This window comes from Eubalaena glacialis, chromosome 17 (genome assembly GCF_028564815.1).
Source record: "Eubalaena glacialis isolate mEubGla1 chromosome 17, mEubGla1.1.hap2.+ XY, whole genome shotgun sequence".
Lineage (NCBI taxonomy): Eukaryota > Metazoa > Chordata > Mammalia > Artiodactyla > Balaenidae > Eubalaena > Eubalaena glacialis.
The window spans coordinates 4,389,847-4,413,197 of record NC_083732.1 but is presented as its reverse complement, the minus strand read 5'-3'; the positions used below and the strand labels follow the sequence as shown (position 1 = coordinate 4,413,197).

Sequence of the window (23,351 nt, the reverse complement as noted above, 5' to 3'; positions counted from 1 at the left end):
AAGACCATGGGCTGCACCCACATTAGGGGTTTTATCTCCTAAAGACCCAGTTTTTACCAGCAGGTAACCTTATTTGCAAAACCCATTAAGTCAACCTGCCTCAGCAGTGAAACAACTCAGTGTTCTTTCCTTGCTAACTTCTAGTAAATTCTTATCTTAATATTTCGAAACACTTCACTTTGGATTTATCCTCTTCTCACTCCTCAAGAACTGAGCTCTCACATCATCTAGAGCATCTCTGTCCAACAGAAATACAATGCAAGCCACGTTTGTAATTTTAATTTTCTTGTAGTCACATTTAAAAAGAAAAAAAAGCAACAGGTGAAATTAATTTTAACAGTATATTTTATTTAACCCAATATATCCAAAATGTTAGCAGTTCAACATATAACCCTTATGAAAGTTATTAATAAGATAGTTACCATCCCCTTTTTTTTCACACTAAGTCCTCAAAATCCCCTGGGCATTTGACACTGACAGCACACCTCAATCGAGAATAACTACATTTCAATGGAAATAGCTACCATATTGGAAAGACATGTAGGTCTAGAGCCTGGCAGGGTGACCACACCTACTGATAAAGCAGACTGAGAAAATTTAACTTAGGAACTCTCCATGGAAACACTTAAGAACACTGAACGAAACAATCACGTCCTAGCACATAGATGGGGGAGGGAACCCTAGCAACAGAAATGACAGCCTAGCAACACCAGATGTTGTTCGAAGGGGAAATTAGAAAACTATTACTTTGAAAAGAAGCATTTCTGGGAAGGCCATCTTTTTCTGTTTTGTTTAATGTGAAATAAGGAAACTGATCGCACATCTACCCAAATACACATCTTACAAGGCGCCATCCTCATTATCTCTTTATCCCACAACCCAGACACTGACATATTTTGTCATGTTGTTGATGCTATCGTTCTCACTTAGGAAGACAAATAGTAAAGCATGAAATCGGGCTGAACTATCATATTTCTTCCCACGGCATAGCCTGCCTTGTGAGCCTCATGGGTCACCATAAGGAGCTGAATTGCACACAGCAGGTTGGTCATCAGAAGTCTTTCCACGTCATTTTTAAAAAATACCCTGCCAACTCCTGGACAGGCCTGGGTTCCTAGTTCGTTTCCGTTACTCCTCCCTTGGTTCCGCTTTCCCATGTAGATGCAGAAGCTCCTTGGTCCATCAGACTAAAAGCTAAGGATGAGGGATGCCCAGAACCTGACCTCCCACTCCACTATCCCTGACACCCAGTGATGGGACGTCTTTGTTCACCCTCAAGGCTGCTCCTTTTTCAGAAAAGTATGAATAAGGATGCCACAACCAGCCTAGCTCCACCCCTCTGAGCAAAGATGACAATCATTATGTCTTTCTTGGCAAGAGCTGCCATGCCCCTCTTTTCATTCTCTAACCTCACGGTCTGGTTACTCTGAACCCAACGCTTTCCTAGTGTCCACCTCCATTGAGAAGGTCTGGTCCCTTTCTCACCACCCCTTGTCTCCTCCATCCCAAGTGACCAGATGGCATAAGGTCTGAGTAGAATATAAAACTGTGAGCAGAGGGCAGTCAACAGTTGTGAACAACAAAACCATAAAACAATGAAGTTTTAATAAAGATTTTACTAAAATCTTTCACTTTGTTTGTCATACTTTTGCTTACAGCGCTGTCTATAAGGAGGCTCCTGGGTGTGTACGTGTGTGCCTATCACTGGTACGGTTTCCAAGCTATCGTACTGGGTGCGATAACTAGTGAGAAAGCCAGTTACGGTGTCTGGATCAAGTATATTTTACATGAATGTCCAGCTCAGATGAGCCTTCCCTGACCATTTCAGCTGAAAGGGGTCCTCCCTCCTCTGTAGCAGAATGGATGCTATTCTGCTTCTCAAAGTTAAAAATGCCTACGAATCCCCTGGGGATTTTGTTCAAATGCAAGTTGTGATTTAGTAGATCAGGGGTGACCCTGAGATTCTACATTTCTGAGATGCTTCCAAGAGATGCTAAGGCTGCTGGTTGCTGACCCTACCTTGAGTAAGGCAACAGCTCACTCAGTGCCTCATCACAGACAGATTCCAGGGGTATGAAAGCAACTTGCCTCCTTTCCTAGATGGTAAACCTTTTTTTTTTTTTTTTTACCATTTATTTGTATTTATTTTTTATTGAAGTATAGTTGATTTGCAATGTTGTGTTAGTTTCAGGTTTAGAGCACAGAAATTCAGTTATACATACATATATATCTATTTTTTTCAGATCCTCTTCCCTTATAGGTTATTACAGAATATTGCATAGAGTTCCTAATGCTATACAGTAGGTCCTTGTTGGTTATCTACTTTACATATAGTGATGTGTATATGTTAATCCCAAACTCCTAATTTATCCCTCTCCCCCTTCCCCCTCTGGTAACTATAAGTTTGTTTTCTTTGTCTGCAGGTCTATTTCTGTTTCATATATAAGTTCATTTGTAACATTTTTTTTAGATTCCACATAAACTTTTTGAGAGCATATTCTTTTTAACATGTTTTCCTTACTATGATTTTAAGCAGATGTTTGTGGAAAACATGACGAAAAGGTTATCACTGGTCACTTATTTCTGTCATTTTATTCTCAGCAACCGATTACAGTGACCACATAGTGATTCGGCCAATGGGCTGCTGATGAATTTGCAGGTGTTAACAGTGGATGAGTGAGAACCTGCCTTCAATCCCAGCTCTCTGCCCTCCCCTCAGTGGGATTAGAACTCAACCTCCAGTTTTAGGCCCTACTCTTGATACCTGACCAGACAGAAGTTATATAACGAGAACATAAATGAAACAAATTTCCCTTCGGTTTTACACTTTGAAGTCCGGGTGTCATGGTTTGCTTGCATGATGACCTTGATCTCAGATTCTAACCTCCCTTTACTATGATCAAGTTTGTTTCTGGTCCCTGCTTAGATTCCTGGGTTCTTAATATGTTCCCCTTTGTGATGACGTGCCCTGGCCTTGACCCTCTGCCAGCTGACTTGCCCTCTTCTGACCTGTGTGATAATCCAGGACTCAGGTCAAAGTCCCTCAGACTGCAGACCCCACTGGTGCCCTCAGTCTCAACTTGACCCCATAAACGTGACCATCATCACAGCTGGAGCTGCCAGAACAAACTCATCTAACGGAAACTTAGCCTGGCTGGTGAAGCCTCGCTTTAAACTTTGCTGTGATGCGTTATAGGATGGGGATCGGCACAATTTTCCCACTCCTACGACAAAGGATTAAAAATTCATCCTCTGATTATGGAATAAAATTCTCCATCTTCGTTCATTTCTCTCATGGCTATTTTTTTTCTTCCTCCAACTAATCAATTCATGCTCGATCCACAATACCCACCTCTTCTACTAGCAGATCAGAGAATGGGATGAAATGATAGTTTCCAGGGTATTTGGACATAGTTCCTTGATCAGAACTTCAGGTTTCCTCCCCCTTACTCATTTGATTCCAACCTTAATTAATTAATTCATTTATTTATTTATTGACATATAGTTGATTGACAATGTTGTGTTAGTTTCTGCTGGACAGCAAAGTGATTCAGTTCTACATATGAATACAGACATATATTCTTTTTCATATTCTTTTCCATTATGGCTTATTACAGGATATTGAATATAGTTCCCTGTGCTACACAGTAGGACCTTGTTGTTTATCTACATTATATATAATAATTTGTATCTGCTAACCCCAAACTCCTAATTTATCCCTCCCCAACCTTTCCCCTCAGGTAACCATAAGTTTGTTTTCTATGTCTGTGAGTCTGTTTCTGTTTTGTAAATAAGTTCATTTGTATCATATTTTAGATTCCACATATGATACAGATAGATATTAGTATATCCTTAAGTAACTGTAATGATTGTTTACTTTTCAGAAGCAGGAACACAACAAATATTGATGCTTTCATTGGGACTGTGTTATATTACCTGTTCCCATCTAGAATTCAGTTTTTCAAACCCGACCATCACCAACCGATTGAGGAAAAATCCCATAGGATATCTGTGACTGCCACTCTTAATAGTAGTACATCCCCTAGAGATAGGAAACCCTATGGGACATCCTTCCTAATTTATAACAACAGACCCAAGTACTAAAAATCACTTTGGAGAGTTTTCTAGAATTGACCTACATTTAAAAAAATGATTGTTATTAATTTTACTTCGGTAAAACAGCAAATTAATTAATCAGCTGAAAACTCTATCAAGACGAAAGAAGGCTTTCCAAATCCTTTCCCCTCTTTCCTGAAGGATCATTTCTTCATTGTTACTGTCACACTGATGCAGTGATTATGCCATGAACTAATGAAGGAAGTGATGAGGGACTGTCTTCTAACTGTTACTGCTACAATGGCTACCTATGTGTTGAGTATTGACTCTCTGCTCCTGAGAAAAGACCTGGAAAGTAGAGAATTGAGCCCAAAACTGGTATCTTTATTCATAATTGTTATCTAGGCTGCAGAAAGAGGAATCAGACTGCTATTTACATGCATGAAATCTCCTAGGCTGGGGGTTCAGAAAGGTGACTTTTTCCTTCTTAAATAATGTACTTCTTTGCTGTACAGTAGAAAGTAACACAGCATTGCGGAGCAACTATACTCCAATAAAAATTAATTAAAAACAATTTTTTAATGAAGAGGGTAGGTCTCATGTTAAGTGTTGTTACAACAAAATTTTTTTTAAAGAATGAATTTTTAAAAATCATATTATACACTTTAAAAAAATGTACTTGATGGGAAGTCAAATCAAAGTCAGCTCAAGTCTTTTTAGACTCATATCCACTGTAGATCCTCCTTTTTTCTATATATGCCTGATTTTGACTGACTCATCCTCACCCACCCCACACACTGCCCACTGCGCTGTTTGTGTAGAAGGATTCCCCTGACAGGAAAACAGTGCAAGTACATAAAGTAAGCAAAAGAAGTAGAACTGATTCAAACAGGCCTACTTATGAATCATAAAAGGGGGAAAACAGTTTGACATACTTCAGACAATTTTTAAATAAATGTTTAAAAAAATTTTTTTTTAATGTAAAAAACTGAAATGTTGTCGTGAGGGTGAAAATTGTGCAGTGTCACAACAGATCTCTAACATCCGAAAGATCCAGGCAATCCCCAACTGGGAAAGGTTAAGGGGTTGATCTCTTCTTCTGGCAGAATGTCACACAGCCCTGTTCCTCAACAAGTGCAGGCCTGGATACAGTATCTTTGTATAGCGTTTAATTCAATTTCCAGCATATTAAGTCAGTGACAGTGTAACCCAGGACAAGCTTTTAATTTAAAAGCAAATCTAGCTCTGACAACAGCCTTCTCCTTGACCTAATGGATAGTTCTTTTTAAGCCTGTGAAGCATTGTTCTTATTTGTTCATCCTAGCACTCCAGCTGGGCATACCTCGCCCCATGAAATGCAGAAGGCAATTCTGGCTTCCCAAGTCTATATGGTACATCTCTTAAAATTAGTGATATGGAACACTTTGAACATCAGCTTCAAATACTTAGATACGGGTTTTAACGAAAACGGTTTAATTTGATGATAACTAAAATTTGGAAATGATACAAAATATAAGTTGCATGATACAAATAAGCTTAAGATTCTCTCTCCACATATCATACCGATTCCTGGGTTTCGGACACTAATATTGTCAACTCTGGAGACCCCCTGTAGATCCCCTTTGACTGACTTACACAATGCTGTAGTCATGGCCTTAGAAGAACAGACTTTCTGGTGCATATACTCTGGGGACTGGACAAGCAAAAAAGAATTCATAATAAGAGCAGGATCGGAATTTTAAGCCTGGAAAGAACCCTGGACACTATTTTTGACTAATCACATCATACAGGTAGAAAACTAAGATCCAGGAGGAGGAAACCAAAAGAAGACCTAAACTTGGGGGGCCGTCGGCAGGTGCTGCCACATGTAAACCCAGGGCAGCAGGTGACTGCCGGGGGTCTGAGCCCCCAAGTGGCCAAATCATCTGATCCCCCTTCAGTCCAGTTCCCCAAAAGGCAGCTGCCCCCCTAAATAAGATCCATCGTTGATACACTCACTGTGACCCTCTGCCTTCATCTCAGGGTTAGAAAAGATCTACCGTTGTCCTTCAGACCACCTCTTGCCTCTAGAGGATTTCTGGACTGATCCGTTTCCATTTTAACCCATCTTGATTATCCCTCACCATCAGTAATTGTATGAGTTCTGTACATACACTAGACATGGAAGTAACGTTCTATGGTGATAACAATTATGGTGATGAGGGTCGTGGTCGTCATAATAGCAGAAGCTACAGCTTTTCTTTGAGTAGACACGTAGGAACACCAAAACTCCCCAAAATCATTCTGTATACAGGTGTATTCTCAGAAGGTCAAGAGTAGGTAAGAATTAAGTGAAAAATATCTATCCCAAAGCTTCCCCAGTCTGACTTTTCTATCAGCAAGAACAGGTAAGTGAAGGTGAGAGTCTAGCTGCATCTTTCTCAGAGGATAACTAGTCTTTTGTGAAATTCAGCCCCACTTTCCTAGCACTAGTAACCTACAAAAGAGCTGCGTGATCTGTTGTATCCTTTCTAGATAACATGGCACCTTTTCTGACTCACTGTACCATTAGCAAACTCAAGAAGCAACAAGGCAGCAAGTGCAGCTACACTCGTGCAAAGAAGAAATAATAACCCCTGGGCTTCATTCACAGATCAGCAAATATTCACTGAACATGTATGCCTACACATGGAAGATCCACAACTACTAGAGTAACTTCCTGAGGATTTGCCCATGGTCCTTCTTCCCGATCGGCCATGCCAACAGTTCCCAAAGACACCATCGTACAGCTGGAAGGAAGTCACATGGTGTGGTAGTCAGAATTACGCACGCCATTCAAGAGAATACTTCCTGTTGAGAACTACTGAATGTTTTTCCCATGAAATCCATCAACATCTTCCAACTATTTTCCAAGATGATACCTGAAAAGCATGACTAGCACCACACTGCACCTTCTATTTGATAATACGTAAGAGTAATAAATCTGATTCTAACACCTAGTCTTACTTCCATAAGCTTAGAATGTGTGCGATTCAAATTCTAAAACAAGTCAAGGAAATGTGCTAATCAGATTGGCCCGGGATTCCATATAAAGGGGAATCATTCTAGTATTTATCTGTTACTCAGTGACTGGTGTTATTTAAATTCATTGGTAGACTATTCCATTCAAACTGTAAAAATATAGAACATATTTAACAGACGTCATGTACTTGGATATTCAAACATTAAGGAACTTTTTTGTAAGTGACTGAGCAAAGACCTTCACAGTTACTGACCCAAGGATTGTGGACGCTATTCAAAAATGATAGCATCCATTTGCATAGATACTACTTTCAACTGCTCTGAGAGTAGCTTGCAATTTCATGGGGTATAATAAGTGTAACATTTTTTTTTTACCCTTGTAAGTGTATAGTTCAAGTGAATGGAAAAATTACAACTTTTGCATTTATTACAAAGATACTGAAGTAGTTATATTTACCACACAGATTTATGCATAAATTATTCCAGCTCATAAAGAAACCCAAGTAAATGGACAGAGGACTGTCTGATTGTGTGTGGATTTATATCTGTGAGCTAACTCAGAGATTTAAATACCAAGCTCACCACTCAAGGCTGTGGTGTGGATTTGTGATGCTCCAGGGAAGATACTGGGTCCATAACCAATGAATAGATTTCAAAGTGACACAGCTGCAGTAATTCAAGCAAAATCCTACTTCTTTCATGCAAAAAAAGCAAAGGTTAGTCCATTATGTTTGGAGCAGCATGTAATGATAGAAACTGTCATAAAATCTCAGAGCTGGAAGACGATCTAGTCCAACCCTCTCTATAATAAAGTATCTTCTACCGTAGTTCTGCCTACAGTTTTCCAAACTATGCTTAGACACTCCAGTGATGAGGAACTCGTTACTTCTAAGGAATCTTAGCTGATCTTGGGATCCCTTATGACTACTTAAAAATGTTTTCCTTACATTAATTCAAAATCTCTTCCTGTAGATCCTATCCATTTTGTCCCAGAGTGTTGACGCGGAAGTTTCTTCCACATTAGAATCCTTCAGTACCAGAGAGCTCTCAAGTTTTCAGGTTTCTCTTCTACCAAATCATCCTCAGTTACGTCAACAATTTCCCATGTTCCTTTTTCTCCCTCCCACCTCAGTATTGAATTCTAGCCTAGAATCTGTGCAGAACTACGTGACCTAAAGGGAAAAACATTTAAAATTCTGTCTCAATTTCCACATAGGCAAAATGCGTCACCTCAAAGATGAGTCTGAGGATCACATAAGAAAGAAAACATGGAAACCCTATGAAAATTGAAGTGTTACATAAATACAAGGAACAATTTTCTAAGGATTTCAATAAGGTGAAGCCCACCATATCCTAAGGAAAATCTCTTCAAAAAGTAACGCAAAATAAACTTTCACCAAGAATTTACTTTGGTATAAATACAATGAATTTCAACCAATCTGTTTACAACTCTCCCACCATGTTGGGCCTATTTATATGCTCCAATTACATCCACACTGAATCCGTTTAAAATCAATGGACTTTTATGAATGAAAGGGACATGATCGAGTTAGAGAGGGATTGAGGACATTTCCTCTGAACTTTTCAACGTTTTCCCACTCCTTTGAATAAAACAAGGTTTTCACACTTTTGTCAACAATCCTCACCCTTATAATCCTTCAATGGTTTCTCAACGTCTCCAGAATAAAATCTAAATTCCTTTCATTGTCCAGCCCAACTAATTCTCCATCTTCACCTCTAGCTACTATCTCTCAATCACGCTCTCTGTTCAAAGCACACGTTTAACCTGCCTTATTCTTTCTTGCCTCTCTTCCCTTTTGCACAGTCATATCCAAGCCCTCACTGCCAACCTCCACTTTATTCCAGTAGCAGACCTGCCCACCATCACAACCTCTGCTCAAACATCTCCTGCTCCAGAGTCTTCCCTGAACCACTAAGGTGGCTTGAGTTTCCTGTTTCTATCAGAGTGCTTATTTCCCAGGACTGAAATTGTGTGTCTACGGTTCCATCTTCCTCATCAGACAGTAGATTCCTTGAAAGAAGATGTGTGCTTTATTCATCTTGGGACAATTAGTAACTAGCATAGTGCCTTGCGTAGAGCAGGTACTCAATACAGATGAATAGATAAATTAATAAGCAGTAGAGGGAACACAGATATACGGGAAATGACCATTCAATAAACTCAGGAAAGGGCACCAATCTTGCTTGACCTATGTCAGAATTCAGAACTAACTCAGAATCAATAAGGTACTTTTTCAACACTCAAAGCTGTACCCAGTATGCTATTTTCCTACCCATTCCTTATCTCTAGAATTTTTTATCATTTGCAAAGCACTTTCTGCTTATTCACTTACATTATGCCATTTAGTCATTAATGCCACTACAACAACCTCAGCGTGTCCAAGTGGTGTAGGAAGAGGAACACTGGTCAGATGATCTGAACTCCAGGCTCCGTTCTGCCATTGAACCACTGGTGTGTATTAGAGAAACATTCTAACTTGTCTAAACTCAGCTCTCTCTCGAACTTTGCCAACCTTAGTGAAGGTAAGTTGTCATTTTTATACATTGTTGTCCTTATTATCCAAATCGGCATTTGGAGGTAGCTAATTGAGCCAGAAAAAATAGACTTTAGGGTAAGAGAGGCCTGGTTTTGACTCTGAGCTACATCACATAATAGTTGGGTAATCTTGTGCCAGTTACTTAATCTCTCTGAGTTTAAGCAATCTTGAGTAATCTTTGAGTAATCTCTCTGCCAGCGTTCTCATATACAGAGGTACTAATGCTTAGACGAGAGAGGAGTATAGAAATATTTGTAGATGTTTAAAGTGCCACATAAAATTCTTATTATAATTCTTGTTTGGGCAGGTTTAAGAATGGCATAGAACAATGTTTCTCAAAGTGCTTTGTGTGCCACATTATTACAAGAGGATTTAATAGCTGTGCCTTTAAAAACTTACTGACAACTGCACAACAGCTTAGTACGTAAAGGCTCTGAGAAGTCCTGCTGTGGAGAGATCTGCTTAATTCTGCTTAGCCCGTCATTTTCCCAAGTACCTGAACATGGGACACATGTTAATACCTCGTGGGGGATCAAGCATGAAAAACAAAAGAAAGCTGCTCTTCCACCAGGTGACTCTCATGATAAGATATTCAGAAACAAAACCCAAAATGGTAAAAATACTCCCCATTCTACTATCCACGGAGTTATCATTTACCATGTGCCTATTTGCTAGAAAACAACTAAATATGTATGTACCTACACGTGTACATGTGTAGGAGAAATTCAGGTCAAATTTGAAGAGTAAGTCATAAACTCTGAAGGAAGAAGACGTCTAGATATAATTGATCATGGGTATTATGAAGACTAAAAGCTGTTCTGATTGCGCGTTTCTGATTCCCACCGGCTGAACTGCACTCTTAGTAACTTCTGGAATCATACGATGTGAACAAGAAAAAAAAAGTTCTTCCTCATGCATTCCCAGACACAGTTCCTTTAAAGTCATAATTGCTCTTTTCACATGGTAGCAAAAATTCACTTCATTATTTCAAACGGCTCTTTCCCAGTATCAACTCCTGCGACTTTAAAAGCTGCCATTAATTTTTCCATTAGTAAAAGTTAATTAAAATGAATGTGTACCACTGCTTTCAGCCGTTGCATTTGTAATAAATGTATGAATACATGCAAATCTTGTCCAAAATGTTTCAAACAGCTATTTCTGAGCAAGCAAACACTTTGATGGTATTTCAAAGGATTTTATCTACAGAGAGCTTTTAGAATCTGACCCTTACCTAAATAAAATAACTTGAATTCCATGGAAATACAATGAACAGTTACCAACCTAGCTAAAATCTATTTTATTGATCTTAGAAAGTAGCATGTTAAAACATGAGTAATGAACTCTGAGCTTTGAACCATTGATACCTTGGTCTTTCTGAAACATTTGTGTACAATGAATTGAAAAGAAAAGCTTGAAAAAGCAGAGGGATGCTCCTAATTAAGGAATCATAGTGGTCAAAGATAATGGTCTAATATAATAATCTGAGATGAATTGCATTTCACCAGCTTATTATCAAAGATGCACCCATCCCCCCAAGTTCCAGTCAAATCTTCTACACTCAGAGAAACTGAAAGAATTCGGAATGCATCTGAGTGTTAAATTCCATGAACTCTCTGACCCCATTTCAATTTCCTACATTAGGTTAAAGGTTTTGGGGTTTTGTTTTGTTTTTTGCTTTGTTTTTAACATTATAAGGAGAAAATGAGGCTGAGTCTTAGATCATGCTTCCACCAAGTTACCCACCATCCTCCAAATATCTTAGCCAGAACCCAAGAACAGTAAGATTAGATAATTCAGATATACATTATTAAATACATTATTCTGAATATGTAAACAAATATATAAAAGCATATGTATATATCTAAAAAAAATAATATCTCCTCCCAAATGACCATGTGTTAGCAGAATAAACTTTGAAGCCTTTAAGGAAAATATTGTAGAAATGCTTGACAAAAAGGAGCCACGTGTGACCATAGTTTCTCCAAGGGTTGGGCTGGTGAATGCATTTGTCTGACAGCCTGTGGTTTTCCTTCTGCACTGAACCTTACCCATCCTTGCCCCCCACCCCTCCATAGCTTTGCTGTGTGGCCAAATGACCCAGTGGCTATGGTCTCGCTGAGATGTATTTAGGCCCTTTTCTTTTACTAATTATTTCTCACTTTCTGCATTTTATGTCCTGAGATATTAAACATCATGTTTCAATTGGGAAACTGTTTGGTCTAGAAGGTCTAGTAAACTAGAATTTGATATTCAATTTTTCATAAAGTATAAATCGGTAAGAAACATAGTTCTTCAGTTAATAGAACTGAGAAGTGTTTGCATTATTTACATAAATCTAGACATTTTAAAGGTAAAAGTGAGTGATTTCCAAATCCTGCATGAAGTTTGCAGAAATTAACAAATGGAATGTTAAGCTTCATTTACCACATTATCAGATTAAAACTGCTAATCATACGAATCTCAACCCGTAAATAATTTCAGCAATTAAATCAAGCCTTTGAGTTCTTCACCACACTCGAAAAGCACCAAGCTGCAAGTCTTTGCAATAGTCAACCATGGAAAATATAGCTATCACATTAAACTGACGTTTCAAAAAGTCCTGTAAGTCCAAAGCATGGAAGTTTCCAACATCAGTTTGTCCGACTGCATATCATATAGCACTTTACCAGAAAGTATCTGCTTGGAAAAAAAGTTTCTCAGTTTGAAAAGTCATTGTCTGTGGCAATGCTTACCCTGCTTTACAAAGCAATGGTCCCAGAAAAGACTGAAAAATAATCACACTTGCTCTTCTCAATGAAAACACTACACTTCACCATAAAGAAAAGGACGTTTTTAGTTCCTTTCCACAAATTCTCTGAGTTGTAGCAGAGTTAATGACTCATAATCGTTTTGTTTTTTTAATCACAAAAATAACTACAAATAAAATTGAAAAGGACACTGGCATAGCAGGGTGCAGTCCCATATCAGTGCACTTGTGAGGAAATTTCCTCATTTTACTTATACTTATTAAGTTATTTTAAACACCACCCCCCCCAGAAAAAAAGAAAAACCCAAAAAGCAAAACTCTGGGATGTTACATTTAAATGTTTCAACACAAAGAGTTCTTGTAGCTGTAAAGTATCACGTCAAAAAGCTATCAAAAACATATAAAACCCGGAGAAATGCATTCCTGAGCGTACCACTTCATTATATTCCTAAATCCAGGCTGTGACGGTTCTAGTGATGACTCCCTCTGCCCAAAGGAACCATATTCCAGTTTGTACTCCAGTTTGTAAGTGGAAGTGATATCTGTGTAAAGACTTGGTAGATCAGGTGACAAGCAGCAAAGCAAGTCAATGAAGATGCCAAGTGTGGTCAAAGTTTATAAGACGCACCACCCTTTTCCAAGGGTTCTTAGTTATCCCAGAAATCAGCTGAGGGGATACTGCAGGATAATCAGAAAGGGCACCACTAGAGTAAGTCTGGGTCCCATAAAGTGTACTTACTGGTATTTGGAGATGGATATAAAAATAGATATATATAGTCCCCCCAAAAGACAAGTGTGTCCCTACTAAGCTCTTTACTTGAAGCACCGTACTTCTCTAGCGGTGAGAATTAAAATGTGGGTACTTCTGAACAGCAATAACTCCATCTAACTAGAATTAGCAATTTTTCTCAGGGAACAAAAGAAGCCATCCAAACTGCAACACACACCTCAAATTCAACATAATTAAAAAGGATTTTTAGAAGGTGTGATGGGAATCCTCTCCTACTCACAGAAGCAGGATCACTAAAAATGGGGAGGGGGCGCGGAAGGGGGGTGTAGCACACAAAGAGAGAAGCTGGTTGAACGGAGTGGGAAGACAGGAGGGCTGAGAGCTCAAAGCCACTTTGCTGCCTTTCCCTTGCTCCTCACACCCTAGGTTGTGATCACAAATTTAAAACCAAACCAAACCAGAACAAAAAATCCGGAAGGAGGGTGACTAGGGTTACTACCACAGCAACCCTCAACGATTTTCTTGTGCAAAAGCAAAGCAGTGGGGATGCACGAGCAACAGCCAATCTCCCGCTTCCCCCGGCCCCGATACGGTACCTCCAGATCTGCCCGAGCTGCAAGACGTGGACGAGTGACTGCAGGAGCCAGAGGCAGAAGGAGCAGGACGCAGACCTGCGCTGGCCGCTGGCCCGCGTGGCCCCGCTGCTGTCAGCGGCGATGCTGCTCTTGCTGGCGTTGGACGCTTGCCTCTGCGGCGTGGAAGGGCGAGCCTCGCCTTCCGCGGCTGCAGACCCGCTGCCGACCGCCGTCTTACAGTCGGCTCCGGGCGGCGGGCAGCTGGCGGCGGCGGCGGCGGCGGCCGCGGCGCTGTCCTCGGTGCTGAAGTCGTGCGCAAACCAGCGGAAGCTGAACACTTGCACCGAGAGCGAGCCGAGCACCACGAAGAAGAGCGTGAGCCCGAACCACCAGCGCTGGCCGCGCAAATAGTAGTCCACGGCGAGCCAGATGTCCGTGCCCACGTCCGCGAAGTACACGGCCACGGCGACCAGGATCCAGAGGCCGTCCCACAGCGAGTAGCGCCGCTGCTCCGTGCCCAGGCGCAGGCACAGCGCCGCCGAGCCCGCCCCGCCGCCGCCGCCGCCGCCCGGGCCGCTCGAGCCCCCGGAGCCGCCGCTGCCGGCGCAGCAGCAGTAGCAGTGGCAGCGGCAGCGGCAGCACGAGCAGCCGCCGCCGCCGCCGCCGTCCGGGCAGCAGCCGCCGCCCGCCGCCTCCTCGTCCTCGGCTCCCGACCCCGACGGCACGCCCGGAGCCAGTCCCTGCACCGAGCCCGAGTGGTCCGAGTTCTGCAGCGGCGTGAACGCCACGTCGCTGCTCTTCTTCATTTTCAGCCTCCCGTCTGACTTAGCGGCCATGATGCCTCCCAAGCGGAGAAGAGCCCTCCTTTATGTGACACCTTTCCGCGCTGTCTCCTCCTCCCGCCGCCGCCGCCGCCTCGCCTCGCCCCGGCTTCCCTCCCCGGCGGCGCGGCTCCCCTCCTCCTGCTTCTGCTCCTGCGCCGGCTCGCCCGCCGCCCGCCGCCCGCCGGGCTGGGCGCTGGGCCGGGCTAGCGGCGCGCCCGGAGCCGGCAGGAGCGCCGCCTGGCTGCCTGCGCGGAGCCGAGCTGCTCGCGGCGCCCGGCGCGCGCCCCTGCCCGCCGCCCGCGCTCCTCGCCGTCCCGGCCCCGCGGCTGCCGCCCGAGCCGCCGCCGCCGCCAGCAGCAGCAGCAGGAGCAGCGGCCGCCGCGGCGCTCCTCGGACCTGCACATTCCTCTCCTCCCCGCGCGCGCGCTCCCTCCGCCCGCGTCCTCTCCTCCACCAGCTGACTCCGAGGGAGAGGATGACCTCATCCCTTCTCTTCCAGCTGCCGCCGCTCCCACCCCGGCTCGGGAGGGGCGAGGGAGGAGGAGGGCCCCGGAGGAGGGGCCGGGACCGGGATGCGCGGCCGAGGGGGCTGGGGCGGACGGTTCAGGGCCCCGGCTCACAGGGTTTCGGGGACCGTTGGGGGGATGTGACCGACCCCGGGGGAGGGGCGCGCGGGCGCAGAGAGGAGGGGTCCCCGCGTCCGGCCAGCGCGGAGGTCGAAGGAGACTGGGGGACCGGCGGGTGTGGCAGCGGCGGGGGCTGGGTGCGCAGCTGCGGCCGGCGAGGGTCGGGAGGCCGGGTTTAACTCGGACGCCGGGGCCCCGAAGGCCGGCAGCGGCAGTGGGTGTGCCCGGCCTGGGAGAGCTGTGGACGGAGAGGGCGGCAGGGCCCGCGAGGGCGCGGAGCGCGCAGCCGGGCGGCGGAGGACGGGCGGACCCGCAGGGAGCCCCGAGCCCGCGCCCTCGGGGGAAGAAGCGCGCGGCCCGAAGGCTCCGGCTTCTCGCGTAGGCCGGGCGCCCGGGCTCGGGGAGGTGAGGAGGCGGCTCGGCCGCTCTCCGCTGCCCAGGCCCGCGCCGCGGGGCCGGTCCCCCGACGCGCGCCCCGCGGCCGGGAACCGGCCGAGCCCGGAGGAGCGGCGGCGGTGCGGGCCGCGTCCTCCCGCAGACGGAGAGCGCAGCACCCCCGGCGGCGGCTCTGGGCGCCGCGGGCGGCGGGGCGGGGCCGGCAGCGGCGGGCGTCGGTGCCCTGGCCCGCGGGCCGGGAGTGGCGGAGCCGGGAGCTGACGCCGCCTCCCCGGCTCCAGACAAGAACTACCTGCTCTTAAAGCTATAGGAGTTGCAGATCTGTGGAGTCCCGCAACTGCAGAAAGGACTCGAATAAATTAAACCTGTGATCGGAGTGGTTCCCCGAATCAGATATAAAGAGAATATGAAACATTTTGCGGATTGAAAAGATTCTTGAAAACCCCATGGATATTGGATCCTCTCTTTATTTTTTTTTTATAAGAAAACTTTGATTTGTCTCACTTAACTTTCGCAAATGTAAGAGACAAGGAGTGTAATTCTTAAATTGTACTGTGACTCACATGTTTTAAGCCCAGAGGGAAGTGAGGCAACACGTGTTGCACTGCCACGAGGAGCCCCAGTGTGGTCTTCTGTATCTGGAGGCAAACCCTAACACCCTCCCGCTTACTTGTAGACAGCAGGCTCAGTTCGAACTAGTATGTGTGTCATTCTTAATTAGAAGCATTATGAAGTGGAAGTGCACACATTTCTCTGCATGTAGAAATAGCCGCCCCGGACGTCTTGTGCTACAGCTCACCCACTGTTTCAGCACCAACCTAATCAAAGTGGAATTTGCCCACCCCTTTCCTTTATTCTTACAGACCGGTGCCCTGGGCCCAGTCAGGCAGGAGGGTGTTGGGCCACAGAGCCCATCACCATTACCTGGTATGTACAGATCCTGTACTTCTAGCACAAGGCATGGCCAAGTGGTGAATGAGGGTCAGTGCAGGGCCACGGGAGCCAGTTAGATTGCCAAGCAAAAGGTGTATTTTAAATCTAGCTTTAAAATTGGACCCTCTTAACTCAATACTCTGTAGTGGCCTATATGGGAAAAGAATCTAAAAAAGAGTGGATATGTGTATATGTATAACTGATTCACTTCGCTGTACACCTGAAACCGACACAACACTGTAAATCAACTCCAAAAAATACATATATATATTGGACCGTCTTGAAGTAGGACCATCCTTTTTTGGGAAAACACCACGGTTCTTTTTCCCCAAGGTCCAAATCTAAGATTGCATCTCCAGGGCACTACAGCTGATCTTACTTTGTGCCAAACCACTGGGGAGAGGAATGATCTCTTAGGTAACTGGGTCCTAAGAGATAGGGTGTATTCTAGGTCAAGTGCAATGCCTTACATTGACATGAAAAAGCTGCAGGGGATCTGGGGTTCTGGAGGCCTGGAGCTGCCTGAAGTTTCCCTTTGAGCAGGGATGTTTCTTACACAATTGTATCCTCTGCATCTAGCACAGTGCCTGCACAGACTATTCGCTCAATAGATATTAGTTGAATGGATGCATGGATTTATAGCGAGAACATTCCACAACAGAAAGAACGCTACATTCTGTACTAATGTTCCCATGGAAACAGGAATTATGAGACTTATCCTTTTAGGTTCTAAAAAAGAAATAACTAGTAATACTCTCCTTATTAGTATATTTATTCAAAACCGTGTAGACTTTTTTTTTGTTTCTGTCTGAACCATCTCCTGAAAGTGGTGGAAGTTAGTGGGAAGAGTACATGAGTAGGAGGTCAGAGGAGAGGCATTCACATCCAGGCTCTGCTACTTACTGGTCCCATGATCTGGGCAAATTGCTTAAAAAACAGGATTAATATAAGGATTGGATGAGATAATGCGTATTACTACACTTTGTATACAATAGTGTTCTTAAGAGTCTCTAATCTCCTAAGTCTATTACTCACATCTCGGGATGCAGATTTTAAGATCACCTGCTCTATCATAACACTGCATCTGTCAAGGCAGATGGACATATTGGCTAAAAGCTCAGAGTTTAGACTCAGACGGAGGTGTGCTTGGGCATAGTATTCAACCCCCATGGCCCTCATGTTCATCATTTGGAAAATAGGGATGATAACAATCTCTAGCATCCAGTGTTCTCGCCAGGAATAAATAAAATGATGCATGTAAACTGTTTGACACCACGTCCTGCACACTCGATACACAACTTTCTGTTCATACTGTTCATGTTTCTTCCACCCCTTCATGTTTTCTGGTTTAACTTTAAAACTTTATGTTTAGCTAGTCAACTCTCCCTAAAATAAGATTTCCTCAGAGCACAGTTGTTGGACCCCCTGCCTCAGAATCAGATGGTTTTTAATACAGATTCCCGGCCTATCAGTACTGTGATCGCCTTTCCTTCAATGATCTTGTCTTCCATCCTATCTAAGAGATCCTTTCCCATTGTCGTAACTTAAACCATGTCGTCACTCAACAGCTTCATAATCTCAAGTTCAAGCATTCCGCTCTCTGACTAATCTCTCATAAGTGGTCAGCTCAGTCCCTCAAGTTCCCTTGGACTCGATTCTGCCAGGCTTTCACGTCGCTGAACCCCTTCACACCCTGACCTTTCTCCTCGCCCAGCTTAAATCCCGCGGTCAACCCCCATCCGCACTCCCTGGAACCCATCCTCATTTCTGCTGTCCCTCTTACTTGACCAAGCACCAACGCCGCTTCAACCCTTCTCTCCACCGACTTCAGGCCTGAGCCTGTGCAACTGGCTGTGTCTGGAGAAAGGGCAGCCATGCTGACTGGCTCCCTTGGATGCGTGACCACAAACCTGAAGGGGAGCCTGGGCCTGCTCGGCGATCACACCACGCCCTCCCAGTCCTCTTGCTGTCCTACTCTTTTCCATTATTATTTCTTTTCTTCTTTTCCCTCCTCAAACTTTTAACACCTCCTTCTGCTTCCTTGCTTTCAGCTGATGACTCGGCTTCCCATCTCACTGAGAAAAATGAAGCAACCACAAGCGAACAGAGCCCACACACGAAGCTCTCGGCACCTCCCCTGCCCGCCGACCAACATCTGTACACATGTGCCCCTCTTCGACAAGGGGACCCCTCCACTTGCTTACCAGGTCCCATCCCCTCACTGCTCAAGAGCGCAATTCAACGCCAATTTCCATGCCCATCAATTTCCCCTCTCTGCTGGATTACCCTCATCCCGTACAAATTTAAAAACCAACCTAACCAAAAAAACTAAAACTGAACAAAAAAAACTTCCTTTTGATTCCAATTTCCTTTCTAGCTACCACTGCAATTCTCTGAAACCTTTTACAACAAACTTCTTCTAGAGTTGCCTAACCTGGCTTTCTTCAATCCCCGTTCACCTGTCCTCTTGAACGCACTTGACTAAACCAATAAGCACTCCACTAAAACTGCTCTCACCAAGTCCGAGGACATCTCTTTCCACTTTACTAAACGTCTCAGCCCTCATCTCATGGGAACCCTTCAGCAGCATTTGACCTAGTTGATCACTCCCTGCTCATTGAAATATTTCCTTCACTTGGCTTTCACTATACCACACACTCTTGTTTTTTTCCCTCTCTCAAAGCCTGCTTCTTGGCTAATTCTGGGCCTTTGCTAATTCTCTCTCGTTTCCTCTGTCTTTAAATAGGCTCAGTTCTCAAATCTTCCTCTATGTACCCTTGCTCTCTTGATAATTTCATGAAATCTTATGTTTTAAAATGCCACCCATATGCTGATGGCTCCCATATTTATTTCTCCAGCCTGGATATGTCCCCTTAATTTGCAGAGTACACCCAACTGCTTTCTCAACATCTGTACTTGGATGCCTAATAGACATCTCAAATTTAAGTAGTCTGAACCTGAACTTCAGATCTTCGCCCCAAATCTGTTCCTCTTTCCTCTTTTCAGTTAATGACAACTCTGTCCTTTTAGTTTCTGAAGACAAAATGACGGAGTCATCCTTGACCACGTCTTTCTCTTAGACTCCATATCTAATCTGCCAATGAATACTTTTGGATCTACCTTCAGAACCTATTTTTATTTGATCATTTCTTACCATCTTCTCTGATGCCACTGTGATTTGATTCCCAGTTATCTGCCACCTGGAGTTTTTGCCTCCTTACTGGTCTTCCTGTTTTCACCCTTCCACTTCTACAGTCAGCACAGCGGTCAGAAAGCTCCTTTTAAACAGCAAGCCAGATTACACTGCTCATCTACTCGCATCGGAATTGGCTACGTACTTGGGGGGCCCAGTGCAAAATGATGCTGCAGGACCCCAGCTGCGGGCAGGGGAGTCAGTCTCCCTTCCCACGGGCTTCTGCCCCCGCCCAGAGCAGACAAGCAGTTCCCAAGAGATCGCAGCCCTCTTACTCTGTGGATCCTGGGGGGTGGGGGGTGAGAGGCCCCGATGAATGCACCTGGTGCTGCTACCCAAGGGGGGGGCATGGCCTCGCCTCACCCTGAAATGCCATGGGGCACACCCCTGAGCCCTGCACTCCCCACTTCTAAGCCCGGGTGTCTGGGGATGGAGGACAGCAGTGATAATGGGACAGGGGTGAGGGCATGGAGGGGAGGCCAGGCAGGGCTGGAGGATGAGGAGGTGTTGGGTGGGGAGTTGAGAAGCATCCTAGGGAGGCGGGACCCCTTGTGAGCTGAGGCTCCAAGCCCCTGGCACACGCTCCATGGTCCCATCAGACTTTGCTCATGAAATGCAGTGTTGTGGTGTATTTTTTGGATTAATTTTCACTGGAGTAGAGTTGATTTACAATGTTGTGTTAGTTTCTGTGTACAGCAAAGTGAATCAGTTATACATATACTGTATCCACTCCTTTTTAGATGCTTTTCCCATACAGGTCATTACAGAGTATTGAGTAGAGTTCCCTGTGCTCTACAGTAGGTCCTTATTAGTTATCTAGTTTATATAGAGTAGTGTGCTTTTTCTCCAAAACTATAAAGACTCTTGAAGCATTTAAAATACAAGAGAAACACGACTCGTTTTCCATTTTAGAGTGACCATTCTGATAGCAGAGTGGAGAAGTAAGGGACCTTGTGCAAGACCCTTGGTGGTTTGTGATGGTCCACCAGCCCTCCACGTCCACTCTGTGCCCAGAGCCAAATGCTGTGTCTGACACATTAGCAGGCATTTGATAAATATTCTGGAACAGGTTTTCCAGACAAACAGTCTATGCCTCTTCTGATGACATTAGAATTACAACCGTGGCTTTCAAAAGGCCAGAGCTGCAAAACCATAGAGACTTCTGAAATGCTAAAAGAATCAACAAAAAATGGGCTTTTAAACAAAATTTAGAGCAATGCTAAGGAATGTAAATATTAGAAGGCCGTTGGAGAAAGAGCAAATGAGTGCTGAGGGATACAATTACCAAAAATGGTGAGAGGAATTTAGAGGGTTGAATTGCCTAAATATTTTAATTTCCAAATTGGCATGGCAACCCGAGCTGAGTAAAAGAAATAGAATGGGATGCAATTTAGGGTCTGGAATGAAGTGTCTCCAAAGCTGGGAACACAAGCTTAGATTTGATGCAGAAAGAAAGAGGGGGCCCTGGGTTTCTTTCTGTATTTTATAATAGCCTCTGACTGGGAAGTGTGTTTTGTTTCTGAAGTATGTTAGTAGTCATTTAGGTCTTAAAACGCATTTTCCCATAAGCACAAAATGGTAAATGGTGATTAGGTCCCTGAGCCAGCCAATAAAAACCTATTTAACCCTCACATAGCTGAAATGTACATTTGCAATAAAAAAGCAGAAAATACATCATTTCCATACTAGCGCTTAGACAAAATTTTCAAAATACTATACTATTGAATAAGAAAGAGTTTTATTTGTATTAGATACTGGTGCTTGAGAGGAAAATAGGAGAATTTGAAAGTATAGGAGCCCCTTCAGAAGAAGGAGCTAAACTTCTCCCCTCACCCTTCTCCCTGAATATAACCGGCACTTAGTGACTTACTGTCAAATAATAGAGACCAGGAAGAGAAGGGGAGTAATTTTGTAGTGGAGAAGTCTGGGAACATCCTGTTGGCCGGGTGATCTAGGTCCACATCAGCTGAGATAAGTCATGGCCACAGCAGAGACTCCTGATAAGATGAGAGGAGGACACTTCTTCTCTGTGGTCTTCTTCCCCAAAACCTACAAGGTTTCCTATATGGAAAACATCAGGCAAATCCCAATTGAGAGGCATTCTACAAAATACCTGACCAGTTCTCTCCTAAACCATCAAGGTCATCAAAAACAAGGAAGGTGAAAAACTGCACAGCCAGGAGGAGCCTGAGGAGACATGATGACTAAATGTGATGTAGAAAACTATTACATATAGAACGGATAAACAACAAGGTCCTGCTGCACAGCACAGGGAATTATATTCAATATCCGGTGATAAACCATAATGGAAGACAATATGAAAGAGAATATGTGTATAACTGAGTCACTTTGCTATACACCAGAAACTAATACAACATTGTAAATCAACTATACTTCAAATAAAAAAATAAAATAAAATAATATGTTTCCCATAAAAATAAATAAATGTGATGTGGAATCCTGGATGAGATCCTGGAATAGACATTAGGGATACACCAGTGTAATTAGAATAAAATCCAGAGTTTGGTTAATAGTAATGAATCAATGATGGTTTTTTAGTTGCAACAAATGTAAACACACTAATGTAAGATGTTAATAAGAAGGAAAACAGTGTCTCACCTCTGTACATATAGGAACTCTCAGTGCCATCTTTGTAACTTTTCTGTAAATTTGAAACTATTCTAAAATTAAGTTTATTGAAAAAAAATCAGTACTTTGAAAAGGTTAAGAAAATGGGTAAAGTTAAAGGCAAGAATGGTCAATAAAAAGAGAAAACAAAAAAGTACCAATATCAGGTGTGAAAGAGGGAACATCACTTCAAAGTCTAGACATTAAAAGGATAATAAGACATGTAACTACCATATGGCCTAGCAATTGTAGTCCTGGGCATTTATCCCAGAGAAGTGAAAATTTATGTTCACACAAAAAGGAATCTTCCTGGAAGCTTTATTCATAATAGCCCCAAAATGGAAACAATCCAGACATCTTTCAATGGGTAAATGGCTAAACAAATCAGGGCATATCCACATCATGGAATACCACTCAGCAGTTAAAAGACACAAACTGGTAATGTGGGCAACAACTTGGGTAAATCTCCAGAGAACTATGCTGAGTGAAAAAAGCCAGTCCCAAGAGAATGCATGCTATGGGATTCCCTTTATATAACATTCTTCAAATGACGAAATTTAGAAATGGAGGAAAGAAGAGTGGTTGCCAGGGGTTAAGGATGGAGGTGATGGCTATATAAAGAGCCTCTGGTGATGGAACTGTTCTGTATCTTGACCAACGTGGTGGCTACATGAACCTACACAGGTGATCAACCAACCAGGACTGAACACATGCACACGGATAGTAAGGGGTGATATGAACAACTTTAGGCCAATAAATTTAACAACTTAGAAGAGCAAATGAGAGCTTTATAAAGATATTGAAGGAGGCCCTCCCACTTTCAAGCACATTAGAAGCTGATGGCAAGGGTTCTTTATTCTAAATTTATCTCAAGACTTAGAGTCTTCCTTCTCTTTGATGCACATACATCACTAGCATTTTTAACTTTAGGGCTTTGGGGATGTAGAGGGTAATAAAGACAATTCGTGTGAGACAAGGGAGAGGAAATAAGGAAGAAGGGAGGCAGACGTTTTGTGAGAGATCAGTTGGAATTTGGAAGAGGATTGCGAGGAGAAATAGAAAGAACAAAAATGTCCTAATAACGAG

At 43.7% G+C, this 23,351-nt stretch overlaps 1 protein-coding gene across 1 annotated transcript in view; it reads right to left on the bottom strand.

The window, feature by feature from the left end:
* Positions 1-14,501, bottom strand: part of XKR4 (XK related 4) — a 353,016-nt gene extending 338,515 nt beyond the window's left edge. The window contains exon 1 of the mRNA XM_061172074.1: positions 13,687-14,501. Within this exon, the coding sequence (XP_061028057.1) occupies positions 13,687-14,501 (815 nt within the window). The remainder of the gene's footprint in view (positions 1-13,686) is intronic.
* Between the last annotated feature and the right edge of the window lie 8,850 nt (positions 14,502-23,351).